Genomic DNA, 17,591 nt, shown 5'->3' with positions numbered 1-17,591 from the left:
ACACACACACACACACACACACACACACACACACACACACACACACACACACACACACACACACACACACACACACACACACACACACACACACACACACACACACATACACACACACACAAGCGCACGCACACACCTCTTTCTCACATTCTTTCTATCCATCTCTCTCTCTCTCTCTCTCTCTCTCTCTCTCTCTCACTCTTGCTTTCCTTTTTCTCCTCCATTTTTTTGTCACATTGTCATATTCTCCCCTCTTTTTTTCTACCGCACCTAACTTTTTCCTCTTTCTCTCTCTTTTCTTTTTCTCCTCTCTTTTATTCGGTGTCACTCAGTCACATTCTCTTCTAATGCACCCGGCATATTCTACCTTTCCTTTCTGAAAAACACAGAGAGGAGATCTGCTATTTGAACCAAATGCTAGAAATGTCAAGGGGAAAGCCAGGGACAGAGGGTGGAAGGATGACGCACTCTGAGTCCCTTGTGTCTACCTACGGACATAATCTGCTTCTACAGTACAAGATAATCTACTGAATACATCCTCATGTAGTTCAAATATTTTTGAAAGGATACAAACTGAATAATATAAATTGTATCATCTCACGTGCATACTTCACATGCTGATTTGTGCTGACTAAATGTTATAATTTCAATGTAACTGCTCAAATGTATCTATGTCATACACAAAGAAAAATGACACTGTGATTGGTTTGGTTTTCTGCAAATTAACGAAGCAGTCTGGATTGCTTTAGATTAAAGATGACAGTATTCCAGTTGACCCCTGTGCTTGTAGGGCTGTCTATCCTCTGTCGGCCCAGAGAGGGTGCTGTGGACTCAACATTTAATGAGCAATCACAGACGCTTCCATTCACCCGACTCTGCTGCCACTGCAGGCTGCTTAGTTGATAGAGCTACTGTTGAGCTGATCATGTGATTCACACGTTCTCAACCGGCTGGGCAACTGCTGTGCAGGGGCTGAGAATAGCATGCTGTTTGTGGTAACAACAGTTTGATATAAGGAAGCGAGACAGTGTGAATGACAGTGTAAGTATATTGGTCTATGGATTTATTTTTATAGTTTCACATTTAATGGGGAATACTGGACATGCATTAGCTTAAGTGCATTGCTTGTAAAGTCAATAGATTCATTTCAACATTAAAACAAAATACAAAGGGATGGTCCCCTAAAATTACCGGAATATGTACATGTATAAAAAGGTACTGTTGGCAAGTTTGTGTGTTTTTTTATAGTGTTATAGACGCCTGATCTAAATAAATGCACAAGCATACAACACGCAGCCAGTGCATACTCCTGTGTTTGTACTCTTGCCAAATTAGTTTAACCAAAGCAAAAATTGGGGAAATGACTTGTTGTTGATGCATCAAAAAGTTTTTCATTTTTCTTTAACTAATAACCATCACATGATTCTTGCAAGACATTGGACAATTTGTGTTGTCTTTGTTTATCTTGGGAAGAATTTATCAATAACTCTACAGTCGAGAAACATGTTTTTGTTTTGCTTGAAAAGTAGTCCATTATTGCATAAACATAAAAAAAAATCTGCTTGTGTGATGGCATTCTTTTATTGATGTGCCTATTAAGGACAATCTTCATGAATCCCTGTCGTCATTTCTCAAGACATGTTTGTGGCTTAAAATTGTGCCTTGAACATGTCTTCTGCACCAAAGGGAGGATGCTTTCTAATATCGTACATTTGATTCTTTCTGAAAAGATTTGAATGTTTTTATGGATTAATTTCAAACATTTTCAGTTCAATATAACAAAATATATCTCATGGCCTGTCTCTTTCTTGACTTACGGCAGCATTATGCTGTGATTCTGAACTACAAAAGGGTGAAGGAGAGCAAAATCTTTTTAAAAAATAGGGCACAGTGATGAAGGCTAGCATGAACAGGCTGTTAACAAATTGTTAATAGGTACGCTTGGGTCTTAAACACTTGGACTCTCCTGAAGTTAGGTAGATGCGTGTATGTTGTGTTAAACGTCATGTCTCCTGTAAAGTGAGGCATGCTAAAGGTTTGGTAAGTAAGTGGTACAAATGTCTATTCCATTGGAAATCCATAGACACTTAAATGATGTTTCACACTTTTCTTGAGGTTACAGGCTCAACCCCTAAAGATGTACAGTAAAATGTCCACAGCCATTTAACATCCTATGTGTAAAAGAATTTAAACATTTAAACATGTGGTACCATTCTGTTTATCAGATTGTATAGTCTTGTTATTCTTAAACCAAGCCAAATGTATTAGTCTTAATTATTGAGGCAATTTTGGGCAACAATTCTCACTGCTTTGAAACCAAAAAATAATGTTATGTGATTTCACTTCCTATGAGTGACAAGCACACCCATCAATGTGAACAATAACCCTGACTGTAAAGTTGGCTGGCTTGTTTTATGGAACACAGTCACAATCAGAGCTGTGTGTTGAAGGCCTCTGCCGAGTCTTCATCTGTGTTAGGTTTAAAGGTCAAGGCAACAGGAAGTGGCTAAGTGGCCTATGAAGGGGCTGGGCAAAGCCGAAGCCAGGCAGCATGACTACATGACACATGGCTCTCAGCTCACCATGCCTAATGAAACACATCCAACGTAGGGTGATTACTGGGGACGGCTGTGTCAAAAGTGTCTGTGTGTGCATTTCTGTGTTCATAGGTGATGAGCATGTGTTTTTTAAGTGTGTATATTCACATATCTATAGAATGTTGCATCTTACCTAGGGAGTGAGCAGCGGTTGTTTTGGAGCTGAAGAATCGTCCCAGTCCCAAGTCTCCTAGTTTCACTACTCCTGTAGCTGTGATGAATACATTGGCTGGCTTGATATCTGAGACGGAGAGGAGAGTGGTTTTTAAAACATAAATCTAAATGATAAAATGTTTCAGTTGTTAATGTGAATGGTACTTTAGACGAGGGGCATTATTGCCTACAGTATAATTAACAAAAAAAAGTACATGTCCTCTGTGATGGACATTAATTTGGGTAAGTTTGATTTTTGTTTTTTTCTTAGAAAACATGACTATATTACATGTGTAAAATGTATTATTATAAATATTAATTTCAGTTGACGTGGGCGTCAGCAAACCATTTGTTGCTTTTTTTCTAAAGTGATGTTAATGTGACCAGCATCAGCCTTTGAAATTTACTGCTCTAATATAATTGTAAGCGGCTTTTGAATGGGCAGTCTCTGTTAAGTGGTCATTAAAAGCCCAGAGCTCAGGGTTCATTTACGTCCCTGTGCCCTAATCAGAGTCAGCCCAACGGAAGTACACCACCTGTAGGTGTGTGTATGTGTGTGTGTGTGTGTGTGTGTGTGTGTGTGTGTGTGTGTGTGTGTGTGTGTGTGTGTGTGTGTGTGTGTGTGTGTGTGTGTGTGTGTGTGTGTGTGTGTGTGTGTGTGTGTGTGTGTGTGTGTGTGTGTGTGTGTGTGTGTGTGTGTGTGTGTGTGTTTTCTAGCCCATGCGCATGAATCCTGGACTTGACTTGACTGGGCCCTACTGGAAGCATGTGGGCCCATAAACACTGTGTTCTCTGGTCTATGTTTTGTTTAACACCTAACTAAAGCCTTCTGTCATATGCAGCAAGGTCGATCACACTGAAGAAAACTTACTGACTTTGTAATTTTTTGTGTCCACTTTTAAATTAAAGACTCAAGAGGGCCGTACAGAAAGTACTATTTGATTTATCCTGTCAATAGGAAATATCCAGGAAAGCAGCAGTATAATGCAACTTCTTCAGATTGTTTTCCCACCTTTCAGACAGCCATTGGTTTCTTTTTTTTTTAGTAAATGTATTATTACTGTTTTATGGTAATGCACTCAGGACCGCATCTTATTTTGTCTGAGGTTTAAGAGTTTGTTAAGGTCAAGCATCCAGCAGAATATGAGATCAGTCCCAGATGAGTTGCAGTAAGAGTCTCTTCGCTCTCCCCGTCGAGAAAGGGTCAATGCGACCAAATCTAGCCGGCTGATGTCGTCACCAGTGGTTCAACTTGTCAAATCTCCAGCAGCTGGTTTTAGAAGGTAACACACGTCACCTGTTTCAACAGCCAATCAAGTGTGAGTAAAGTATGCTGGTCAAGTCACTGACAAACTGTCAGCTGGTTGAAAAGGCTGTTATGAACGGAGACTCGGACTCAACGAGAGAGAGAGAGAGAGAGAGAGAGAGAGAGAGAGAGAGAGAGAGAGAGAGAGAGAGGGTCAAGCGAGCAATACAATGAATAAGGAGAACAAGCGCAGTAATCCAGAACAAAGCAATGAATCAGTGAAATAAAACGGTATTTTCTCTGTTTAATTTCTATAGAAATGCAGCTGTAGCGAGTATCTCACTGTTTCTGTCCTCATTTATATTTTATAATGCTACAAATTATATCCAGCTGTGCGTCGGTATAACGGATCGGGTGGGAACTCTTGCAAAGAGCAACGTTCCTCACTGAGTGCAAAAATAAATTGTGATTAATTGCGTTATTTTTTTGGCCGCGTTATTTTTTCTGTTATTAATTAATCGTAATTAACGCGTTAAGGTCCTTACCCTAATAATAATGTTAAATATCTTCAATAAGGTTATTTGTTTAGGAAAGCAGCCTTCCGAGTACCCTCGCAGAGTCATGTAAGTGCAAAATCAGTGTAAACTCCACATAGAAAAGGCCTATTTTCATTCTAGATCAAACATTTTACTATATCGCCATATGGGTAATCAATATATTGATAATATATTCTGATGTCAATTCTTCGCCGCAGAAATAGGTAGGTAAGAAAAGATATGTGCCGTTATAAATCTCTCCAACTAATATGTACTTTTTCAAAATGTTCACAGTGGCTCAAAAACGTTGTCTAGATTGAAGAGATTAGACATAGATTCACATGCACTTATAATGAACAAATAAGCCAATTTCTTCTTGGTATTAATATGTGTATGGGTGTATGATTATGAACAGTGTGTGTGTATGATTATGAACAGTGTGTGTGTATGATTATGAACAGTGTGTGTGTGTGTGTGTGTGTGTGTGTGTGTGTGTGTGTGTGTGTGTGTGTGTGTGTGTGTGTGTGTGTGTGTGTGTGTGTGTGTGTGTGTGTGTGTGTGTGTGTGTGTGTGTGTGTGTGTGTGTGTGTGTGTGTGTGTGTGTGTGTGTGTGTGTGTGTGTGTGTGTGTGTGTGCACAGCAACTCTACCTCTATGCATGACTCTCCGGGAGTGCATATGTTCAAGCGCACTGCAGAGTTGGACAAAGTACTTCCACACTGTTCTCTCTGGGATAAGCCTCCTCTGCTTCTTAAAGTGCTATAAACACAAGCACACACATACAAAATCAGAAAATCAAAGAAACATTGGCATACCTGATAAAACGACAAAACAAATAAAAAAAATGTTAATAGGAGCGGGAAAAGGTCTTGTGCAGCGCAGAATACAATTTTAAGATGGTAGAAAAGTGTTTATGTCTGTGTGTGTTTATACAGCATCCAGCCCCAGTCTCCAGCTATGACTCCACTGCTAATGGAACCCAGACCACTCTCCTCTCAGTCTGTCCCTTGCCTAACCAAGCTTTGTCTCATTTTCTCTATGGCCTTCAATGGAAAGCACATGCATTCTCAGGAACAGAGAGAAGAAATTTGCGGTACCTTCCAAAACTCTCCCATCTGGCATACAGCTCTTTTGTTAGGTTTTCAGTGGCACAGTGGTTCCAGTTGTTTTTAGTTTACTTATTAATTTAAGAGGGCTGAGTGAGTCGTTGTGGATCATCAAGAGTGAGCTCCATATCAAGACAAGCCACAGCAATGACAGAGATTCAATTTAGGCATAATAGCTTATTGATCGACAGTAACAATGATCAACAAGTGAGGATAGGAACTCCTCCTCAAACATCAGGGAAGTAACTAAATTAATCAGACCTTAAAACATTAATGAGGTAAAAAAGGAACATCCCTGTATACAGTTTGCATGTTTGTACTTGTGCGATGCAATGTACGTGCATCTCACATACTACCTGTGCATTCATATTTCAGTATCAGTTTAAAATCTGGCAAAACTGCTGGTGCATCAGAAACAAACTCTGCAAGATGATGATAACATGCTGCAAACAGGAAAACTGTATTAGCAAAGAGGAACATGGTCACACGCATGCTCTCGCCACAATGACTTAAACACATTTCATGAGATATTTGATAAGCAACCATGTAAATTGCAACCTCAAAAATGATTATCAGGCTGAATCAAAACTACTGATAGTCTCAAAACGACATTGCTAGCTTCAACAAATTTACTACAGGGGAACTTTGTTGTATTTGAAGGTATTCCAAGAATTTTGTCCATCATATGTGTGTGTATGTGTCTGTGTTTGCTGAATGTATTTTCAAGAATCATGGACATCAAACGACAATTACTGGTAAGCATTTTGTGTGCGAGTACCCTCACAGAGTCATTTCAGTGCAAAATAAGTGTAAACTCCACGTAGAAAAGGCCTATTTTCATTCCAGACCAAACATTTTACAATATCGCCATATGGGTAATCAATATATTGATAATATATTCTGATGTCAATTTTTCGCCACCACTGCTTTTATGCAATTGTTTTTCATGTTAATATGCCACAACATTAAAAAGGAGGTGAGAAAAGATATTTGCGCAGTTGCAGCACTTGCTCTCTCCAACTAATATGTACTTTTTCAAAAATGTTGACAGTGGCTCAAAAGAGCGTGTGCGTGTGTGTGTGTGTGTGTGTGTGTGTGTGTGTGTGTGTGTGTGTGTGTGTGTCTGTTCTTTGTGTGGAATATACTTTACCAACAAATCCTGTGCCTCTTCAGTGAATTGTCTTAATGAGGCTACAGTATGTCTAACACTATAGTAGTTTTTACACTAGGCAGCAAGCCGGCAATATGGCTGCCTTTTTGCCGGCCTGGTCCGCATATTTAGACAGATCGCAACATATTGCCGGGCTGATTTAGCACCCCAATGTGCCGGTTCGGAGCGTACTCATATTGGCAGCTTGGTTTCCATGTAAATAGAGTTTTGCAGCTTGCCGGCACATAGGGTGGAGGTGAAGGTGTCGATGACGTGAACTGCGATCCACAGCCGGGAGTTTTAAAACCGGGACACAGCTGATCACAGGAACAAAAGACATCAAGTCATCACCTGGTTTTCACAACAACCGAATATCAACCGTTGAGATGAGCGATGGGCAAGCCTATGAAATCGGCCAGATGCTGACCATCACAGCAGAGAAAGTCATAAATTCTCAGATCACATGGACGTTGAATGATGGGATTCTGTCCACGTCACCAAAGTTCCTCTGAGAGGTGGCCGAGGAACTTTGTCGACATGAAAAGAAAGAAGTGATTAGCAAATTAAAGAACTTGAGAAAAAAGTTCAATGAGGTCAATGTTGTGCTTCACGTCAAGTCACACAGCTTTTGGAAAAAGGAGGAATATTAGGCTTCGGTTTCACATAGACAGGACGCCAAATTGCCGCCTTTGTGACGTCTTTTTTCCTGTATAAAAACAACCTTTAATTAGGTAAGTGTATATGTCATAGGAAGAAGGTTTATCTACTATAGAAATAGATTAACTGGTCGTATCTAGGGTGGTCAGGGGTCAAGGAAGAGAAAGGATTCTTAGAATTACGGGTCCATAGTCCTAGTGAATAATGTGAGAGCGGGAGAGACTTAATGAGAGCAAAGAAAGAGACAGAGAGGGAGATTTGAATGGGGAGACAACAAATTGTGGAACATTAGAAGGAAGTAAATTAATTTTGTAGGTGATTGTAAGAGATAAATAAACTGAAGGAAGGTATGAGAGAAAGAGAGGGATGAAGAAAGATAGATGGGGAAAGGGAGGTATAGACCTTGGCCTACATCCAAACAAAGCCTTAGTGAGAAGCCATTCTTCCCTTGCCCTCCCATTTCCATATCAGAGGACTGTTTGATGTCAACGGGGGAGCACATAGACGCCCACCAACACCACCACCACCACTACCAACCTCCTTTCCATGCCTTTAACAGCAAACACTGCACATGCAATATTCTGTAAGTGCATGCAAATCAAGGACCATTTGATTTCATTTGAATTCTGAGATGGTCAGAAAGAGAGTAATCGAGAATGAGGGAGGGAGAGAGAGAGAGAAAGGAGAGAGCAGCGCAGAGGACGAGAAATCAAAAAGAATAAAAAATGTTAAATTCATGCATGGGGGGGGGGGCTTCTGTTTTACATATGGCACACGGTTCGAATGTGTTTACTTCACTTTACGACCCAAGGAGGGGGGCTAATCCATGGCACGCACCTCTGAATTGCTACTGTTCAGTTAGAACCGTGGAGGAGAAACGTGTATTTGTGTCCATGACTGGATGTTGTCAGCCATAAGGACAAGTCCGAATGCTCCTAGCATCGTCCGTAGAGTAGCTAAGATAGCAGCAATGCTCAGCGGTTTGTTATCTTGCCTCTTTAGGCTGCCATGATACCTCTGTAAAGTGCATCTGTGAACAAGTGCATGAGTGTGTGTTTCTAGGGTTGTGTCTGCACATTCCTTGCTTACACAGTATACCATATGTATGTATTCAGTGTGTGTGAGTGTGTGAGTGTGTGAGTGTGTGCGTTCAGCCTGCCATGTTCACTTTCTTGTACCGCTAATCCTCGCCTCTCCTAATTTGCTGTATTGAACTGTGCGGATGTGGAGCTGCTGAGTATGACTGCAAACAGCTTGTCGGGCTGTGCTGATACAACGCTGCGGCATCATTTATGCATGGGAGAAGACCAGGCTTTTTACATGCACACCACTAATTTGCTATACTGGCAGGTTTTTATAATAACTGGGGGTTTTGGTCTAACTCAAAGACGAATAATAGCCTGGGATGTAATTGCTACCACTTTTGAACAAACCTGTTCCTTCTGCTCCAATTTCAACAACAAAATCCCCCCACAAAAAACCTTGTTGATCTAGGGGTTAAAGACATGGTCAGGTCGAAACATATATGTGGCTCAAAGCCAACCATTATGTACTTACATCTAAAATATATTCGCCTATATTTTGACTCAACGTTAATTTTACTGGTTTGAGCCACTGGGGTTATGGCCTCTCTAGCCAGGAGATCTAGCCAAGATGAAAAGCTGGACAGACCTTTTTTTTTTTTTCAATGACACATGGCCAGTATTGAAGCAAAAACTAACAATGTATATGAGGAAAAAATAACAATTAAAACCACAGGTTTTCCCAAAGTCCTTCATTACAGTATTAATACAAACAAGATATGAGGAAAACACGAGATTAAAGCTGGATAAATTATGCTGAGTATTAATTCACATATGCCCTACATACAGTACAAAACATGCTGGAACTTTATAGCCATTAATCATTTCTTGATACTTAACAACTTCCCTTTCACAGTCTTCACAGACTGCTTGGAATAAAGGGGACTACAGGAGGCTTTATATTAGTTGGTTTTTGGTTTCAGTATGGAATGGATGATTCAGATTGACTCAGTGTCCAGGTAGTCAAAATCCCGTAACAACCACAAACCACAGACCTCCTGCCACCACTCCTTCAGTTAATAAAAGGCCTCGTCAGCAGTTTGTTGCTTTCATGTCGGCATTCCTTTTGTCACCAAATGTGTTGGACTGATTAGTTTGTCAGATATTAGACTTACCATCTAAGGGAGGTTATCTGATAAAGCCAGTCAGTTGAGTCTGGGTCCTCTATTGTTCTTGTGATCGAGTGTTATTTGAATTGTTTCAGGACCACATGAAAAAAAACGAAAAAAACAACTGCACTTCAGCAGTCTGGGCAAGAGTGTTTGTTAAGGGGTCTGCTGTTGTGGAGAATGCCTTACCTTGATCATGCGTGAGAGGTCTCCTGCATCCGCTAGCTCAAGAACTATGTTCAGCTCATTGTCCTCAATAAAGGACGCATGGTACTTTATCACATTGGGGTGGTTCAATTGCTGTGGGGGATAAAAAAACAAAAAAAAATGACATGACATGTCATGGAGAAGAACAGGAAAAGCAGAAGACATGTGGGTGACACTTGTCACATTAAAGGCCTCCATGGTGACACTACCAAGAAGAAGCTAAAGACAGTAGCATCTTCTTGCAAACTTGTTACACCATTTATATCAAAACAATCATATTCGCTGATAAATAACAGAGGTTCATGTCATGAGTACTTTCCACTGTACTTTCACCACTAATTAAAACAAAACAGTTGAAGCCATATTTGGAATCCATATTTTAGTAAGTGTGGACCTAATGAGATGGTTTTGTCCTCCAGTGTGACAAAGTTGGATGACATGTCACAACAACCCCTCCGTCTACACGCACACATGCACACACGCACACGCCTGACAGGCTGACATGGCTGGCAGTCAGAAAAACAAGCATCCCATGCTCATCTCTCTGGCTGAGATTCCTTCCTGTTGGTTGGTCAATAAGGCACGAACAACATTCCCTGTAGTAAACAAAAAGTCTCTATCCATCCAGAGCATGGAGAGAAAAGGGGGGTGGGAGGGAGAGAAACGCAATGAAGGGAAAAAACAAATGACACAGTGACACAGACAAACAAAAGAATGATGGGGACAGGATGGGGTGAAGAGGTAGAAAAAAAGAGAACAAAGGTGAGGACGGGGAAAAGGGCAGGAGAGGAATAATGTGAGCAGAGTTAGGGCCAGGGGGAGTGAAAAGGGAGAGATAGTGATATATGGAGAGCTGGAGACATGGAGCTGTGTGGCGTGGCAATGCCGAGGAGGGGGTGGGGGGTGCGTGATGCGAGCAGACGGAGCAGTGTGACACACGTCCTCCACTCGGCTCCGCTTTCTCTGCTGTGATTAAAGAAATGTTCATGCTCCGGATGATGCCGAGAAGAGGGGAAAGGAGAGCATAGAGTACAGTACACTGCGCAAGACTACACTCTCCACTCTCTGCATCCCTCCACAATCCCCTTTCTCATTCGTTCTCTCTTTCCCTTCCTCATGTCTCCATCTTTCCTTCTCCCTCCCAGATGTATTTTTGGCTCGCTGGGAGTTCTGCACGGCTCCACACTGTAACACAGCCAGGGAGTGATGACAAGAGCCCCCCCCTCCGTCGCCCCCAACCCGCTCCTCTCCTCACAACTTGAACCTCAGGCGGAGGATACGGAGAAATAAAGAGATATGTTCACATGCAGATGTTTATGTAAATGATGGATGCAATACAACAATCATTCATTGGGAAATATCACATAGAGGCTTGTATGATTATGTAATTACACATGCTTGCTGAGACCCACCAGCGTGTGTAATTACTTAATCATGCAAGACTCAATGTGATATATTTGGTGAGCTGGTGATGTGTTTCAAAGAACAACAACATACTGACTAATGCAATCTGATGGTACCAAATTAACCATGATAATAAATAAGGTTACAGTGGATTTATAAATGGAATTGCATGCTCATAGGAAAGCAGCTGGTAGGAATATTGAACATTGTCACTAAAAAAAAAAGTTATTTTGCATACTAGTGCTCCTTTAACTCAGTAAAATAAGGTGTAATTTGCTTCTAATGTCCATCACCAGCAGAGACGAATGCCTTGTGTTTCACGACATATTGATATTTTTCAAGTCACTGAACAAGAAAATGAGTGGATATGCAATGTTGGGTTGTTTGTCCATATGAGGAAAAAAAATAATATGTACACCTACACTTGCAAAAGAAAGCGAGAAGAATACACAGAGTAGGGGTGAGAATCTCTCGGTACCACAAGACACCCTATGATTACAATTCAGAGGGCTATGATAGGATTATAAAACAATTAACACTTTTGCGTATTTTTAATGAGCCATAATTAAAATGCACGGATGAATTTACTTCTATGATCTTTTATTAATGCAAGAAACATTTCATTTGGTTTGTTTATTGCACTCACGAATATTTTAGTTTAGTTAGACACAACTTGTCAAGGTCCCTTTTCCTTTCAACTTCACAGAAGCAAAAATGATTCCTTACACTTTCTTTTAAGCCAGAGGGAGCCAGTCGGATTGCATTGCTGAGGCTCAGCCATCCTCACCAACACTCAATAACTAGCCTAGTTTAGAACGTTAACATTACGCACATGCTTACGTCTGTTACATTTCACCATCCAATTGGTTCAGCCGTCAGGAATGACCAGCGCAATCTTAGAAAACTGTTACAGGCTCTAAGGTGATAAAGTTGTAAAATCATCAATATCGTGAATAAAATTTCCGATTATTTACTTTTCTGCTACAAGAGAGAATCACAATGCATCTAAGAGTCGATATTTTTTTTCCCACCCCTAAGAGAGAAACCTTAAGATTAAAGTGAATCAGTAATGTGTGTATCACCTTAAATGAAGATGGTTGCTGCCAGTTCGGTCTTGCCAGTAAACCTCTGGTATAATGCAGAACGCAGACATGCACCCACACAAACATTTTTACAGAAACACAAAACCCAGAAGCAGTCACACAGACATGAGTGCAGCTTTTCACTGCTAATTAGGGAAGATCATTAGTCTTCAGAATATAATCCAGGCTTGATAGTAACCCACTAACAAGAGGAATTCACAGCTGTGGGGTTTCAAGAATTGTGAAACAAGTCGATTGGCGGGGAGCAGGCTATTTCTGCAACCAACATTCCATCAGCGAGGATTTAGACAAAAGGAACAAGTGAAAAGTGAGATTCTCAAGTTAAAATCATCATGCCAGAACGGGAAAATACAGATGAATGGGCAGACACAAACCCGGACAGACAAACAAACAAATAGGCAGACTGTTGAAAGGCCATGACCATGTGTGTGTGTGTGTGTGTGTGTGTGTGTGTGTGTGTGTGTGTGTGTGTGTGTGTGTGTGTGTGTGTGTGTGTGTGTGTGTGTGTGTGTGTGTGTGTGTGTGTGTGTGTGTGTGTGTGTGTGTGTGTGTGTGTGTGTATCTTTCCAGTCGGTCCATGCCAGTGTGCCTCTCATTATTCTGATTTGGCTGTGTCTCCTGTTGGCCTGTCTAGTGGGGGATAAGGCAGAAGGACTGTCTCTCTCTCACACTCAACCCTTTATTATTAGGCTGGCTGGGCAGCGTAGGGCCAGGCATAACTTCCATGTTCACTAGCAATCAGCTTACAGGATGAAGGGAAGGGAACAAAAAGCTCTGAGGGGAGAAGGCGAGCGAGGAGAGGGGAAAGGAGGACGGATGGATCGAACGACATTGCAACTGAATGAATAAGACAGGAGAAATAGGAACTAGCAGAAGGGAAAGAAAGCAGAAAAAAGTATGGAGGGAAGAGAAATAAAGGAAATGAGAAATGTAGTCACCTGGCAGAGTGTGACATCTGACCCTGCCCTGACCTCCTAAGAGGGGTCAGGGCTACAGTTCCAGGCGAACCCCGCTATCTTGTGCCGTCAAGTCAATGATCTGCTACTCAGATTACAAATCTCTACAGGGTCTCGCCTGCATCTGAGTATTGTTGTCTTTGATTGGCCCAAAGAGCCCTGGGAGATTCACTGATGTGTTTGAGTGGTACAAACTAATTGGTTTTGTTTTCTTTCCCTAATGTGTACGTGTGAGCGTGTGTTTGTGCACAAACCGCCTGTAGTGCACATGCAGGCTCAGAAAGGCTTCATATATGGAGGGAAACGCTACCAGGGATGCTTGAATGCATACACAAACACACACAACTTTGACATATATCTAGGATCTTGCAGACAGGGGGAGATATTGAGGCTGTCATTAGTTTGTTCATTAGTATTTGAGAGCAACCCAGCAGACGGTAGTTTGATAAATGAAACCACTTCATTGGAGGGGGGGGGGGGAAGTAAAGCAAGATCAGGAAAGGGAGGAGGTGAAAACATCAAGAGACACAGGAGGGAGACTGCTAAATTTCCATGCTGATGCACTGTTGCCCGGCTCTAAAACATTACAAAAAGATAAAAAAACAATGGTTTTGCCATTAAAAAAAGAGTCAAAGTGAGCCTGGAGGGATGTTACGCGCGCGTGCGCGCGCATATACACACACACACACACACACACACACACACACACACACACACACACACACACACACACACACACACACACACACACACACACACACACACACACACACACACACACACACACACACACACACACACACACACACACACACACACACACACACACACACACACACACACACACACACACACACACACACACACACACACGTATTGTACCAGTCATACACACATACTCATTTTCACTTGTGTGTACAAATACTCAAACAACCCTCTGCATTCATAACCATACAAGGAAGTGCGCGCACACACATGCTTGTGCCCACACATCAACGCACAAATCCAAGCCGTCTGGTGCAGATCAATTGTTTTCCTGTGGTGTAAGGTCTCAGCTGAGGCACCTTAAGAGAACAGAGCGCAGCGCATGACGCCGTCTCACTCCTCTCTGGTTCTTTACCTTAAGGAGATCTATCTCTTTGATGCAATCTTGCCGAGCTTTGGCATCCATCAAGTCGAATATCTATCAAGAGATCAAAAGGAGGGAGGGAGAGAGAGAGAGACAAAAAGAGAGAGAGAGAGAGAGAGAGAGAGAGAGAGAAAGAAGGGGGAGAGAGAACGAGAGAGAGGTGTTATGACATATTCAAGAAATGGTAAGATGGAGAGATGGAGAGAAAACAGAAGAAAAAAACACTAAACAGAAAACATGGTTGCTGTTATCTGGAGGGTGGCGTTGGAGTGAGTACAGGTGTTTCACATCCTGAGTATCACGCACCTATCCCTGTGTAAGGTGTGTGTGAGGTGTGTGAATGTGTATACATCCTCAGCCAGAACTGCATTTCCTCCTCGTGGAGTGTATGAGTGTTTAAGTCAGTGAGAGCTGGATTTGTTTGCATGTACATGTGTGTGTGTATGTTCACCAAGAGAACAGAGTCATATTGTGAAAGTAGATTAGTCTACACACAGTCATGTTGCACTTCACCATGACAAAAACATAAATAACCGACGTGCATGTTAAGTTATGTGAATGTGGTAGGGGTTCCTCACTATGAGAGTGATCAAAGGTATTAAACAATCATTAAATTTTTTAAAAACGAAAAAAATTAAGAATCTTAAGAGAATTAATAATATCAATCATTTATATTTATATAAATATATTCAAACAACGCATCAATTTCAAAATACTACTCCTCACCTTCAAAGCCCTGCCCTGACTGCCATTACCCCTCTCTTGTTTCTGTTTTTTGTTTTCTTGTCAATGTACGCATCTTTGGGTCATTGAAAAGTGCTATATAAATGAAATGAATAATTATTAATATTAACATCTCACTAGCTGAATATATCCAAAGCGTTGGATATTACTGTGTTTTACCTGGACTTTCTTCAGGGCCACTGATGTGTTGTCTAACAGGTACCTCGCCCGGTACACCTCACTGAACTGGCCGCGTCCAATCTTCTTCTCAATCTGGAAGTTTGCCAGGGAGTTATGGCCCATGTCTGGTTGCAATGGTTTCTATGAAGAAAAAACTACAATTTTAGCATTTGTGCACACCTTTTTTCACACACATATTACAAGGGCAAGAAAATGATTATCACACATTTTGCAGGTATATATTTTGCAGTTATATATTCAGTCCTTTGATTTGCTGGGAGGGAAGGTGTATCTCATCTTATCTTATCATTCCACCAAACTTTGGTTTTCAAGATCACAGGAATCCTCTTCCTTCCTGTCTGCCAAGTTATATCACTGACAGCCTGGCACTGGGCCACAGACTACAGGACTCCCCGTCTTTCCTCGCCACACGGTTGGCAGTGCAGGCTGAGAGACTCACCCTCCACTTTCCACAATTAAAAAAAAACATTCAAAAATAAACCAGAATGAGCCCCTTGGATATGATGTGTGAAAAAAGCACAGGCTGTGTGACCTTTCCAGCCTTTTGGTAAACTTGTACAGGGCGTTGGCGGGAGCAAACAGAAGGCGACAGATATCAGAATGCCACATGTCACCAGCTCTTCTGCCAATGCGGCCGTGGGAGCAGCTCAGGGGCAAACAACTTGGGACAGGGGGAAGGAAGACAAAAAGGGTGAGAAGCCAAGGTCAAAATGAATCTCCCATTCACTAAAACTAAAACACCCACGAAGGGAGCGTCACTGGACAGTTACCATCACACTTGAGGCTATACAGGATTCCCTCCGTGCAAGGAAAATACTGAAAAAGGAAACATGTTTAGCATGTGTGGTTAGTAGGGCAGCAACTAACAATCCAATCTAACTATTATCTTTTAAATACATATATATGTATATATGTTTTTTTCCCGACAGATAAATGAATCAACTAAATGTTTCAGCATTAATGGTAAACTATAAGATCATGCCTCATAATGTATTTTAGAGAACGAAAATCAATATGTTTAATGTTTACAAGGCTCAAGTAGTGTGCTGTCTTCACTCTTTTATTTTTCTGTATGCTTCCAAACCTACTGTAAAAACTGAATACTAACAAATACAAAGATGCACACGTTGACAGTGAACAGAAGCACAATTCCGAACAGGATTGTTTATAAAAGGTATAAGGCTAGGGGGATGGGGAGGTGGCAACCAATTTAAGCATTTCATTGTTTTTTAAAGTTTAAAGTTGACAGCCAAAGGAAGAGGCGTGAGCCAATTACATGCCCTGTCCAATTAACACTTAACACTGTTGAGGTGTGTGCATTTTTCAGCATGACACCACCATCATCCTGAGCTGTCTGAGAGTCACAGTGACAGAGAGCATGGCACACTGCTCAACAACCCATTGTTCAACTTCACAGCAGCTCTTAAAAAAAAAAGCTTTGCTAATAATAAATGTTTTATGGTAACGTATTGTTCCAGTGTGGACTTTACATATGAAATAGACTTGCATGAAAGAGAAGCTAATTTCAAACCTACAAAGATCTACAAAGTGTGCCACAATGAGAGTGTAGCCATATTGTACAGTGACATGTCATCATGGTGACAGAAGCATCTCTGCAATGATGCAGGATGGACAGTTTGAGGTGTATGGATGCAAAAGGGGAGGGGGGGGCAGAGAGAGAGAGAAAGAGAGAGAGAGAGAGAGAGAGAGAGAGAGAGAAAGAGAGAGAAAGAGAGAGAGAGAGAGAGAGAGAGAGAGAGAGAGAGAGAGAGAGAGAGAGAAGGAGGGCAGAGAGGACAAGAGGGCATTGCTTTCATTCGCTGCGTGGTAGCTTGACAAATGTTAGCATGAGCCTTTAAAGCGCTGTGACAACCGCCTGCTGAGAGCACAGTCTTGCTAATGTGTCCTGGCATGCCAGCCCCCTAATCACACATTTACATATGCAATGACCTACATTTGCATGTCAGATCGCACACTGTCCGGCATGATTAATAGTGGGCACCTCCCTGTGTGGAGTCGCCCTGGGTGGCAGCAGAGGCCGTGCGAGGGCGGAAGAAAGGGCTGGAGGGAGGGCGGCTTTTTTGGCAGCCAAGGGGCCGGGCTGCCAGGCAGGATTATGTCAGCCAGCGGCCCTGGCATTAGACACTTCATTAGAGCTAATCTGTTTAGCAGTGGGCAGTGTATGTAAACTTCACAGGCCATTTGCGGCACCTCTTCGCCCCCTGGCCTGGCC

At 41.8% G+C, this 17,591-nt stretch overlaps 1 protein-coding gene across 1 annotated transcript in view; it reads right to left on the bottom strand.

The window, feature by feature from the left end:
- Positions 1 to 17,591, bottom strand: part of nek7 (NIMA-related kinase 7) — a 66,226-nt gene that overhangs the window by 21,782 nt on the left and 26,853 nt on the right. Inside the window, exons 3-7 of the mRNA XM_083940312.1 lie at positions 15,338 to 15,478; positions 14,426 to 14,488; positions 9,825 to 9,935; positions 5,182 to 5,290; positions 2,731 to 2,838 (exon numbers count right to left, since the gene is read on the bottom strand). Of these exons, the coding sequence (XP_083796438.1) occupies positions 2,731 to 2,838; positions 5,182 to 5,290; positions 9,825 to 9,935; positions 14,426 to 14,488; positions 15,338 to 15,478 (532 nt within the window). The remainder of the gene's footprint in view (positions 1 to 2,730; positions 2,839 to 5,181; positions 5,291 to 9,824; positions 9,936 to 14,425; positions 14,489 to 15,337; positions 15,479 to 17,591) is intronic.

This window comes from Echiichthys vipera (genome assembly GCF_963691815.1).
Source record: "Echiichthys vipera genome assembly, chromosome: 3".
Classification (NCBI taxonomy): Eukaryota; Metazoa; Chordata; class Actinopteri; order Perciformes; family Trachinidae; genus Echiichthys; species Echiichthys vipera.
The sequence above is the reverse complement of the archived record's forward strand: the minus strand, read 5'-3'. Positions and strand labels throughout refer to the sequence as shown.